At 45.2% G+C, this 12,222-nt stretch overlaps 1 protein-coding gene and 1 long non-coding RNA gene across 5 annotated transcripts in view; one reads left to right on the plus strand and one right to left on the minus strand.

Annotated features, from left to right (window-relative positions):
- Positions 1-859: 859 nt before the first annotated feature.
- On the minus strand, positions 860-11,804 carry LOC128821401 (urea transporter 2-like). 4 transcript variants are annotated; one of them, XM_054002403.1, is made up of 7 exons: positions 11,495-11,804; positions 10,943-11,071; positions 7,944-8,136; positions 6,544-6,691; positions 4,915-5,049; positions 2,855-2,904; positions 860-1,580 (listed from the first exon to the last, which is right to left on the minus strand). In XM_054002403.1, the coding sequence occupies exons 1-7, from the start codon at positions 11,671-11,673 to the stop codon at positions 1,311-1,313; spliced, it is 1,104 nt and encodes a 367-aa protein (XP_053858378.1). In that variant the 5' UTR covers positions 11,674-11,804; the 3' UTR covers positions 860-1,310. The 4 variants fall into 4 exon arrangements, with proteins under 4 accessions (XP_053858378.1, XP_053858374.1, XP_053858375.1 ...); XM_054002399.1 differs by lacking the exon at positions 11,495-11,804 and adding an exon at positions 11,280-11,320; XM_054002400.1 differs by lacking the exon at positions 11,495-11,804 and adding an exon at positions 11,195-11,266.
- Positions 11,467-12,222, plus strand: part of LOC128821405 (uncharacterized) — a 28,797-nt gene continuing 28,041 nt past the window's right edge. The window contains exon 1 of the long non-coding RNA XR_008441102.1: positions 11,467-11,551. This is a non-coding gene — a long non-coding RNA (uncharacterized LOC128821405). The remainder of the gene's footprint in view (positions 11,552-12,222) is intronic.

Raw genomic sequence — 12,222 nt, forward strand, 5'->3', positions numbered from 1 at the left:
TCATTCTTGGATGCTGTTTCTAGGGGACATTTAGAGGGGTGGCAGACACTGGTGCTGCTGGATTTTTGGTGATTAAGGCACAAATAATCCCATGAGCACCACCCAAGCTCACCTTTTTGAAAAGTGGTCTTTGAAGCTGGGATCCCACTGGTTCAAAAATACTCACATGGGTCTGCAGAACATCCCTACATTGTGAGGCAGAGAGGACAGCGTCTGATCTGAGTGTTTGTGGTTGCATAGTCCCTTTGGATTTTAAACCTTCACATCCCTTGGGTCTGTGATTTTAAACTGACCTTGTAAAACAACTCTAGAGTGAGGAAGCCTTTCTGTCAGGCTTTCTTCACAGAGGTTTTGGGAAAGGTTCCTCAGAAAATCCTCCTTAGGGCAGTTGGAGCTTCCCTGTTGTAAGGACTTTGAGGTGGCATAAAGTGGCAGTGGTAACCTTTGACTTGTTAATTTCTCATGGTCTAATGGAAAGGATGTGCTCCTCTGTGAAAGGGAGAGTAAGAACTGCCACCAGCAGTAAATGTTTATCCCATTCTTTTCATTAAGTTTTTTTATTTCCCACTGGATGTGTGTAGGGATTCAAACTTGCTATCCTGCAATCAGCAGGAGAGAGAGATCTTCAATTTGCAAGACAAAAAATTATTCAAGGAAAAGAAGAATGTTTGATCACTGCTAGCTAGTCGCTCTTCTAGCTAGTCTGATTAAAGCATTTATATTCATTGCCTTGGCACTTAATGAGGAGCCAGGAGATGGCACCAAAAGTGCTACAGGATGTGCTCTATAAGAATATTTACCTGTGTGTGTTGTAGCTGTTAAGAGGTATTAAATGGGTTAGACACTGATGGCACACAAGAAAGGAAGAGAACAGTCTGTTTATTTCACTTTCAAATATACATCCTCTTAATTTGAAGTGCAGCTCTTGACTTAGTTCTTACATTATTTATTATTATTAGACACCAATGCCTTCTCAGCATATTTATTTTGTTAAATTACACCTCTGAAATTAAATGCAGCCTCTTGTCAGCTTTAATGTCCTTCTGCCTATTCTTATAATTATTATTGATAAGAGGTGACTTTCAAGTTAACAACCAGTGGATTGATAAGGCAGCTGTTATTATGTTACCTGAGTGCTTTTTAGAAAGCTTAGCTCAAGGGCAAACCGTGATTTCTCCAGTGTGGAATGCTGAATCCCCAGCCTGCAGACTGCTGGCCAAAGTGGTGTTTGTGGCTGTGCTGTGCCTGGGTGACGTCTGAAAAGCTGCCCCCAAACTGCCCCCAGGCTGCAGAGTTGTGTGTACCTGCAATCAGTGAGCGTGGCGGCTCTTGGGGGTGCACAGTGGGGTGCCCCCGGTGTTAATTTTTGAGCCGTCAGAGGGTTTCTGCTCCTTTCTCTTCTGCTCTTCCCTCCTGCTCTCCGAGGCCCTTCTCCTCATTCTCAGGTAGTAGATCCGGTTGGCTTCCGGGTGGGTGACTTTGCAGAGGGGCATTTTGTAGATGGCTGGGTTTTCTGAGGTTATCAGCAGGAAGAGGAGCGCGGAGAGGCAGAAAGGCCAGGTGCACACTGGCAGCCCGAGCTGGCAGGGGACAGAACAGACACGAAAAAAAAAAAAAAAAAAGGTGTCACTTCGGTACCGCTTTTTGGTCTCTGTGCTTTTGTCTGCCTGTGCATTGGGGAAGCTGGGAGTGCCTTGGTTCCCCTAAAGGGACAGTGGCTACCAAATGCGGATTCAGCTGGCCACACAGAGGTCTGCTCTTCAGCTGGAGTGTGTGGGGCTGCACAAAGCATCTGACACTGCAGACCTCAGTCCTGCCAGAGGCACAGCTTCAATACTGATGCTGGATGGAACGTGGCACCAGCATTGAAGCAACTGAATCAGGCTCCAGAGCTCTGATCGCTGCAATGAAAGGCAAGACACCCAGCTCACACGTGGACACCTGAATTCTCTAAGAGAAGAGCCAAATTCTACTCTCTCTGTTCTGCAAAATATGCATGCACACATATTCGCTCTCCCCAGTGACTTTATGACACTAGCATCACATCCAACCCTCAGCCCTCTCTGTTCCCCCACTCTGGACCTGAATTTAGGTCTTCCAAAAGCAAGATCACAGGGATAAAAAGTGGACGTCCTTTTTCCTGATGCCTCCCAAAAGCAGGTGTGCTTAAAGCAGCCCATATGCAGGGACCTACATGGTACTGAGAAGATGCCAGATCAAAATGCTCGTGCATGAAGCTGCTAGTTCTAATATTTTTTAAGTTAGTAAATCAATTTAATTGAAATATGCCTTTGCTTTAATCTCTCAGATCTTAAAGAAGAAACAGACATTTCTGTCTTCACTCCTTTCTTGATTTGTCCAAATATAATAATTTTGTACTTAAGAGAACAGTCTCCCCCTCATTTTAGTTGTCATACCCAGTTCAAGCTTCAATAATATCTGTGGGCAGTGTTGGAGAAAGACCTTGAATGAAGAAAATGAAAATTTAGATAATTTGGAATTGCTGAAAGATAATGTTCAACTAAGTATTTAATCTCAAACCATATGCTGTTGCTGTAACTCACAAATACGTGCACAACCCTGGTGTGGATAACCTGCTCCAAAGGTCTTTGAAATCTTATTATCAGATATAAAGTCTTCAGAGGCACAATTCAGCTGACACAGGGTTTGTACAAGACCTGCCAACTGGTTGCAACATTCTCATTTCAATGTTGTCAAAGCTGACATGGAGAATTTTGAGGCATTTCCTTAATATTATATCTGAACAAATCAAGATGCAGTTAAAAAAAAAAAACAACAAAAAAACCCCAACCAAACAAAAAAACTCAGGTAAAACACAAAACCCGACACTTACCACAGAGAGTGCATTAGCAAGAGCTGCTCCGGAGTAGGCACAAAATAATGCTGAGAAGAGAAGACCAAAGAGAGCTCAGGATGAGGAAAATATTGTTCAATTCTCAAAAAATATAAATTCAAAAATATGAATTGTCCAGCAAAATATCCTCCCAGCTACCTAATGTGAGTTTCACTGCTAGAATTCAACAGTTAGTTGAAATGTCCCAAGAGAAAATGGCATCAAGTTGCACCAGGGGAGATTTAGGTTGAATATTAAGGAAAAATTTCTTTATAGAAAGGGTTGTCCAGCCCTGGCACAGCTGCCCAGGGCAGTGGTGGAGTCCTCATCCCTGGAGGAATTAGCAGCTGTGTGGATGTAGAAGTTGGGGACACAGGTCAGTGGTGGCCTTGGCACTGCTGGGGGCACGGTTGGATTGATGATGTTGGAGGTATTTTCCAACACAAATGATTCTGTGACTACATTTTGTCCTATCTGCTCTGTAGAGATGGATGGTGAGTGAAGAACATGGTTTTGTCAGGAGGAAGTGATGGTGGTGTTTCTTTTCTCTTTAATTTCTTTTTATTTGGCATGACCTGACCCACATGCAGTGGGAATTGCAGAAATTCTCCAGCAGGGCTGGACTTCAGAAATTCTCTGCCCTGTGGCTTCATACCACAACCAGTTGCCAAGGGGTCTCTTTGCCCCAGTTTGCCAGGGATGGCAGAACAGGAGGCAAGGTCAGGCACCCAAGGGTTAAATCAAGGAAGGAAAAGCCACTGAGAAACCCAGAAACTGTGCTCAGGACAATGAGATAAAGATAATTGGAGCCTGGGCATATCTTCACAGGGATGTTTTAACTGGGAAATTTCTTGAGCTGTTCCCACAGTGCCTGGTTTTGGCTGCTGTTGGATGTGGGGTCTTTGGGTGGATGGATTTTAAACTGACCTGGTGCAACAGCTCCCTCCTTATGACACATTTCCCCCAGTGATACATATAATCACGGAAAGGCTGCTTCTGTGAGTCTGTTGAGTTGCTAATTGGTTAAACATCCTCACAGATTAACTGGTGCTCATTCCACAAACAGTGCTTCCACACTTTCTAGATGTTTCCATGTTATCAGGGTCTAACGCTCTTCTCTCTGTACTTGCACAATCAAGCCCGCTGCTGATGCCACCAGAGAAACAGCTGTTGCCGCTGTACCTACTTTTGGGTCAGACAGAGTGAAGGCTGGCTCTAAACCTGTGCTCCTGTCTTAGTCTGGGAATGCTAGATGTGTCTGGGGGTGTGTATTCTATTGCCATCTGTTAGAGGTGGGGCTGTTATCTTCTGTTAATTGAGCCACCTGTTAAAACAGATGGGGCAGGTTTTTTTAATCTCTTCCACAACCAATCCTCCCTCCAGGAGTTCTCTTCTCTTCATGGTCAGTGAGTGTCCCTGCATGGCTGATAAAATTCCATCATTCCATGGTGAGATGCTCTGCCCAGGGGGAGGAGCCAAACATTCCTACCTGGATACAATCTGACCCCTGGAACACCACAGCGGCTTTTTCCTGCTGCATTCCCAGAGGAGCAGCTTTCTTCCTCACTGCATTCCCAAAGGAGCAGCTTTCTTCCCCACTGCATTCCCAGAGGAAGCCCAGGCCCATCCACACCAGCCCTGGAGCTTCAGAGGAGAACTCCAGCCTTGTCCAGGATTCCTGCTCCAGCAGAAGCACAGCTGGCACTGCAGGAGGGCTGAGCCCCCATGGAATGGCACTGCTGCCACCACCCTGACCCACAGGGTGCCAGGGCCTGTTCTCACTCTGGCAGTGTTGTTTTGTATTACTGCATTGTTTATTTTTTCTTTTAATTTTTATTTTTTTCGTAATAAAGAACTGTTATTCCTACTCCCATATCTTTGCCTGAGAGCCTCTTAATTTCAAAAGTAAAATAATTTGGAGGGAGGCGGTTTTCATTTTCCATTTCAGGGGAGGCTCCTGCCTTCCTTAGAGGACACCTGTCTTTCCAAACCAAGACAGCTCCTCATAAGCTGCCCACCTGCACAAATTTTTGCCTCCCCTTTATATAAAAGATACTTACCACAGGCAAGTGAGAGCAAATGTGTCTGCCAGGTCAGGGCGTAGAACATGCCCCCAATGGCAATGCAGGCCAGGGCACAGTTGTAGTTGTGCAAGCCAAGGTAGATGCTGTCAAACGGGGATGCAATGCTCAGAGCTGCAGGACAAAGGCAAGGCTGTGAGGTCAGGTGTGAGAGGAACCTGCAGGAGGAATCTGTCATCTCTTCCTCATAACATCAAGATGGGTTTGTCTGTTCTCACACATGCGCATTCAGAAGAAGAAGGATGTCAAAGGAGGCTCATTGTTTTGGAGCTCTGATAATGTCCCTGTGGTGGAATTTGGCCCAGTCTCAAAGGTTTATTTCAGACAAAATTTCCTGTGTATTCGCTGAGTGTGTTGTATCCACACAGACAGGTGGAGGATCCAGCCATTGTGGGAAAACCTTCTCACCTGGGCGTCCTCCTTGCAGACAGCTGTGCTCACACACACTGTTTAAACCTCATATATACCCTAATTTTGAATATCAGAGGCACAACTGCATGTCTTTTGTGGGGGCAAGCAAAGTTTTCCATTTTTTTCCTAGTGACCTTTGTGAGATATGGTCTAGTTACTAGAGGTGGTCACTTCACCTGTTCAGTGGAGATTCTCCATGGGGATGGGAGCTGGGGGTCTGCCCCAAATCTGACCTCTTAGAAACTTCTGCAGGATTTCTCACAGGCTTCAGGAGTACCAGTGAAGAGGAGAGCTCAGTATGTAGTGCACAAACCACTTTCCTGACATTTGTAATGTTAATACATTTCTTTCTATATTGTCCTCATCTGCCTCTGTTTTATCACCATATTTGTAGCCAGAAGCTTTCCCCTGACCTTTCCCTTCTAGATTAAATATCACTCCTCTACAAGTCCTGCCATATGCTCTTAGCCATACAAATTGTGGACGGTTTTGTTTAAAATCTGAATATAAGACAGCTACATCTTGTGCAAAGTGCTTTAGAGCACAGAGGACTTGATGGATTACTGCCTTTTCCAAGAAATCAGACTACTCTTATTCCGTCATCTGTGTTTATTAGCATCGGTCTTTTAAGTGGCATTAATGTTTTCTAACCTCTAGGGTCTGCTTCACATCTCTCTATGTTGTTTCTCTCTGGTTAATGGAGAGATAGGACATTTTTAGTGGCATTCATTTTGGTATTTTGAAAAAATCCACAGCAGGACTGAGAAAACTGCATCCCAGAAAAGTCTGTTTCTCTTCCTTGGAGGATTAGTTCCAAGGCAGACCTTTGCTTGTGGTCATCATTTAAAGCACTTGTGGCGGCAAGAAATCAGTTCTGAAAGACTTTCTCCAGGTTTCCTCATGATCTCCATGGGATTTATCACATCCAGTGGCTAGAGGGTTAAGTAAGGTGGAACTAACGACCTGGCTGAGTTACAAATCTAACAAAAAATGTGAAATTTAAAGAAAGCCTGCTTCTGCTCTTGCCTGCACTGTGTTGTGTGACCTTTACTAAGAGATTTCAAATTTGGAGACAGTTTGAAAAATGAGAATGTTGTCCCAACTACTGCCAAGCCGATGCAACTTTAAAGTCTGGACAGAATCTGGCTGGGATCAAGACAACTTGGTTGCAAAAATAACTTGTTCAGTATTTCTTACCTGCAAACATCCCCACAGCTGATCCAATTGCAGCATGTAAACAAATCAGTGGGGAGGAGATGAGCAGAGCCACAAGGAAAATGCCTCCAGTCCAGGGGTTTCCACAACCATACACTTGTCCAATCCCAACTGGGATGGATTGTAAGAGCTGCAGCAGATGGCAGAAAACAGCTTGTTATGTATTGTCTGTCTGTGCCCTGAGGGAGACAGCATATGTTTTGTCCAAGCTATTGGCTGTCCAAGCTCCAGGCTCTTGTAAGCAATCTCCCTCCATCTTTCCTACACAATCTCTCCTGGCATTGGAATGCCTTAGTTATGTCATCCCAAAGCCTTCTTCTTTTCCAGGTTGAATAAACCCAGTTTTCCAAGCCTTTTCTTATAAAAAATGTGCTCCATCCCTCTGATCACCTTGGTCCCTCCTCTGGGCTGGCTCCAGCAGCTCCACGTCCTTGTGCTGTTGGAGCCAGGGCTGGGGCAGCTCTGCAGGTGGGCTCTCAGCTGAGCACAGGGGCAGAGGGGCAGAATCCCCCCTGCCCTGCTGCCCACGCTGGGGGCTCAGCCCCGGGCAGGGGGGTTCAGGCTGGGGCAGGTCCAGCTCTCACCCACAGCACCCCCAGCTCCTTCTCCCGGGGCTGCTCCCTCTGCTCATCCCCAGCCTGGGTGGATCCCGGGGGCTGCCCTGGCCCAGGTGCAGCTCCAGCACTTGTTGGCCTTCTTAAACCTCATGAGGTTCCCCTGGGCCCCTTCTCCAGCCTGTCCAGGTCCCTCTGGATGCCATCCCATCCTCCTGCTGTGCCAGCTGCACCTCTCAGCTTGGTGCCATCTGCAAATCCGCCGAGGTGCCCTGGATGCCTCTGTCTGTGCCATTAATGAAGATATTCAATAACACTGGTGCCCAGATGGAGCCCTGAGGGACCACCTGGGGCCCTGAGCCATCAGCCACAACCCTCTGGATCAGTTATCCTGTTCTCCTTTGGGAAGGTGACCCTCCAGAGCTAGAGCTAGACATGAGGGGACTGGGTATAAATGAGTTTCTGTCATTTTGAAGCCCTGATTTTTCCTCTGAATTTTCCTATTGCCACTGACAGTGTTGCTGATGTTTTTTTTTTAACCTGGACAGGAGGAGGTCATATCCAGATGTGTGCTGGATGTACACTCCAGACTATTTTTGGGACAACCTACGTCTGAGGGGAATGAGAGGCTCAGGTTCTCTGCTCCCTCAGGCTCCACCAGCCTTTCTGCTGGATCAACCAGGACTGTCCCTGGGGATTCTGAGTGGCACTGAACCAACTCAGGTACTTGTGTGACTTCTGACCCATGTGAAAGTGTCACCCAGAGGTGAACGCCTTCATGCTCACCTTTTCAGTGACATACCATAAACCTGTTGGTGTGAAGCTTACCAGTGGCACATTGATGTCAGACCAGGTGATATTGGGCACTGCAGCTACGGGTTTGATGAGGGTTGTGGGGAAGAAGGGGTTGTAGTGTCCTGTGGCTGCCAGGTACAGGGTCACCGCAATGTTGAAGGGCAGAGTGAAAACAGGAAGGTCCCATTTGCTGAAGATGGATCCCAAAGCACTGGACAGTACTGGGCTGAGAACAGGAGAAGAAATGGAATTATAACTTGTTCATCACAATTTACAGTGGTGAGACAGACTGCCTCTTTGGTCACAAAATGACAATTTTGGCAAATAAAGGCCAATACAGTTCCTTGTAGCAACACCAGGTGGTGGATACCTTAATATCTTAATCTGCATCAAACAAAGAGTTGTCAGAAGCTGTTCATCTTTCTGAAAAAAATAATGTCACATCCATGTATGTATCCAGTACCACATTTGGGCATGGACAAAGACAGGTAATCTGACTTACTATTCAGTTAAAATTTGAACAAAAAGCTAAAAAGAAAATTTTGGGAATGTCACGTAAAGAACTGGGGAGAACTTTAGACGGTCTAAAAAAGCTGCTGTCTTGAGGAGGTAGGAGGGTGTTGGAAATTAACCAGTTTGCTCTTTTTTTTTGGTCTTTGTTTTGTTTTGTTTTGTTTTGTTCTTGTTTAAACAGTTTGAAGGGTATCAGGAGATGTAAGATGTCTGGAAGAGAAATAAAGCAGAAGAAGTGATCAAAGGCAGTGGAAAATATTCCATTAAGAAAGATAAAAATATTTACTGTGTTGGACACTATTTTTGGGGACTATGAGGCCCAACAGATGTAAGATGAAATCACCACTAGCAGAGCTGGGCAAGGTGTTGGTACCAGACTTCACTCAGACCTTGACTGATGTCATTTTGTGCTGCCCAGGTACCATCTGAAATCATACACAGTTTGCTGAAAACTGAGACTTGTTTTTATATAGCTTGATTGCATATTTTTAGCATGTAAAGTGTTTGGGGTGAGAGTCAACCTAGAGTCAAAACACAAAAAACATGCAAACCTTGAAATACCATGGCCTTTCCCAAAGTTCTTGTCTGTAGAACCTAGGATATAATCTTTGTTTGATCTGCTCTCCTCAGGACATTTCCAGACTCCCTGATTCCCACTTGAAGTGCGCATCCTACATGAAGGACTTTATGGGAGCATGTTGGCAAGATAATATCTGATTTTTTATGAGCCCCAGACAGCTCAAGGAAGAGAAGAAATGGCCAGTCCTTTGTGCAGATGGCCAGTGTTTTCCTTCCAGCTGAGCTCTTCTGCCACAGGTGAGCTGAATAGCTCTTATGGTCTACTCCAAGTAGCAGTGAACATTACAGTGTATAAAAAAAATCAATTTAAAGACTTTAAGTTTTTCAAGGAACTGGATTTGAGCCCTAGAAGGTCATTAAGCTGGTTATAATAAAAAACAACTCCATCCAAGTTATTTGACATTTCAATAGCAACATCTTGTGTCCCGCTGTACAGGTACTATCAGTGGGGAAAATGCTTTGTTCTCCCTGTGTAATCTCAGATGAAGCCTATTCTTTTTTTGACAAGTTTGGTTCCCAAAGGAGTTTACAGATTTCCTTGCTTGCAGCTGTAGGGGAAAAAAAAAATATCAGTACTTCAGTGAAAATGGTGTCCTAATTTCTGTGCTGAAATACAAAGCTTCTGTCACTTACACATCTTGTCAGGAAAAAAGGAAACAGTTAAATAAATGCTGACTTCTAAAGCTGAAAGTCAAAGTATCGGTTAAAAAAATCACTGAAGTGTCTGATTTTAAAATATTTCAGCTCTACCCTCAAGACTTGTGAACTAAACAATGAAGAAAATTTTGAACAAAAGGCCTCAAGGAATTCTGTCAGATAAGACAAACGAAACATTCTTGCAACATGTTCTGGGTTTTGAGAGATTGTTATAAAATGACCTTTGTTGAGAATGACTAAAGAAATTAAATATAAAACAAATCTGATCTTAAAAGCAGCGAAAATCCAATAATGGCTTGCATCTTACTGCTTACAGTGATAAAATGTGACTATTAAATTAATTTCAGTTAAGGCTGTTAAACAGATTCTGCAGTGCTGTTCAGATCCATATTTAAAAATGGCAAAATTTAATCCTGGACGAACATGGCCTGTCCTTTGGAGCTACTTGGAGGAATTAATTTTGCTGGTGACTGGGTGCACATCTGAGAAGGAGAATATTGAATTCAGCCCCAGGATGAGCACAGGGTTGATTCAGGGCCTGGATGAGGAAGAAGCGTTGTGGTGTTGGGCGCAATGACCTCCAACCCGTGCCTGTCCTGCTGCTGAGGGCCATTTTCAGAGGGCTGGGGTGGGGCTGCTTTGCCTGTGCGCTATAATCAGTGTTTCTGTTCCCTCAACTCCTACCCCACGTCCCCCACGAGCTCTGTGTGGTGACAAACAAAACCCTCCGGTGCCATAAAGTCTGGGGTCACTGGCGCAGGGCAGAGGGGGCCTCAATGTGCCTGAGCTGTTTGCAGCCAGACACATCCTTTGGGAATTGTCCATAGGAGGAGTGATGCCTCAGGTTTTAGCTTCTATATTCAGGTTCTGTACTGCTTTACTGTGTACTTCTGAGTTTCATATTAGGGGATAATAAGCTCTCTTCACAGAGCAGGGAGACAAAGCAATTCCTTCTCTAGCTGGGGACCAAGGACAAATGATCCAAATTTCAGGCCCAAGAGCATGAACAGTGGACTGAAGAGAGAACAACAAGAAAGATGGGACTTGGACAATTAACTCCAATATGCAAATGGACCAGAACTTATAAAAGTGAGAGACCCCGTGACCGGCTGTCCATTTTGTGACCATTTTGGTTCATCTTGGGCGCAGCCCTGGCTGGGCTCTTGTGCTGCCCAAGCTGCATCCATTGAGGCCTTTTAATAAACCCCTACTTTATTCTTTAACTCTGCCTAGTCTGTGTTCTAGGTCAGCCTTCAGAGGGCATCAGGAGCAGTGGCACTTACCAGGCCATGGAAATCACTGCCACGGGGGGCAGAAGCCACCAGTAGTAATCCCCTTTGTCAGAGTAGACGGCCATGAGCAGGCCCACCAGGATCCCGTTGTAGCCGTGCAGCCCAGCTGCGATGGATGACCTGCGATGGAAACAACTGTGAGGCAGAAAGCTTTGCTGAAGGCAGCCCATCGCTGGGACCCACAGAAATGCAATTTGTAAGCGTCCTGCCCCTGGTGAGGGGGTGAAAAAGCAGTGAGATTACTGATGTACTGCACTAGTGTGTGGAAGTGGAAAGTCTGGGGACTGCTGGGTGATGGAGGGGGATCCTTGTGATGCAAAGGACCTACATGGTTGTGAGGATGGTTGCCAGGGAGAAAGAACTGTGTGTTTTCAGGAAGACAGCCAGCCACAGGGACAGGCCAGCTCTTCTTGGGCCACAACTCTGTCTTCACCTGAGTCTTCTGTCTCTAACAAGGCGCAGTGACCCATCAGTGAGCTCCAACTAATATCATCACAACCATCAATTTTTATTAAGTGCACGAGGACCCGAGGTGACACCTACCTGTCCTGGCTGAGGGCCAGCGCAGTTAACGTGGACACAGTGGTTCCAGTGCAGCCGGTGAGCATCCACCAGGGGCTCTGGATGAAAAGCCCCACCAAAATGATCAGTCCACTGAGGGGGTTGTTGACAAACATCACCTGAGAGGTCCCTCGCAAAATCCAGTCCACCAGCTGAACCATTAAGGGCTTGTCTGGAGGAGATCAAGGCAAAACACTGTTGAAAAGGCATCATTTTAGCAAAGCACAATCTCTGCAGCCCCTTTCTGGGTGCAGAACAAAGGTGAAATATTAACAGTTTTGTAAAACAGGTCTCTGATTGATTGTTGTCTCTGCATATTGTGCATCTGGCACTTGAGAACTAATAGGGATGTACTGGGCACTGCTATAAAATTTATGGAGGGACAGACAAACAAGTGATTTATTTATGGTGGTCAGAGAATAGTCAAAAGGTTATTTGTATGGTAGATCACTTTAGATTCTGCTGTAAAATCAGTAAGGAGACAGACTCTTTTTGGTGTATAATTCAAATGCAGAGGAGGACTCCGAAAGTATTTTGTAAGTATATAGGGAAATATGAAAAGTAAGTGATTTTGCTGTTTTAGGAAGAAAATCACCAACCCTGAACATGGAGGAATGGTGTATATAGGAGATGGGGGTCAAAGGTTTCTAAAAAGCATTTTGAGAGCTAAAGAACTTAAATTAGAAAGCAGTAATTATAGTTTGGACAGT

The sequence above is a fragment of the Vidua macroura genome, chromosome Z (assembly GCF_024509145.1).
Source record: "Vidua macroura isolate BioBank_ID:100142 chromosome Z, ASM2450914v1, whole genome shotgun sequence".
Lineage (NCBI taxonomy): Eukaryota > Metazoa > Chordata > Aves > Passeriformes > Viduidae > Vidua > Vidua macroura.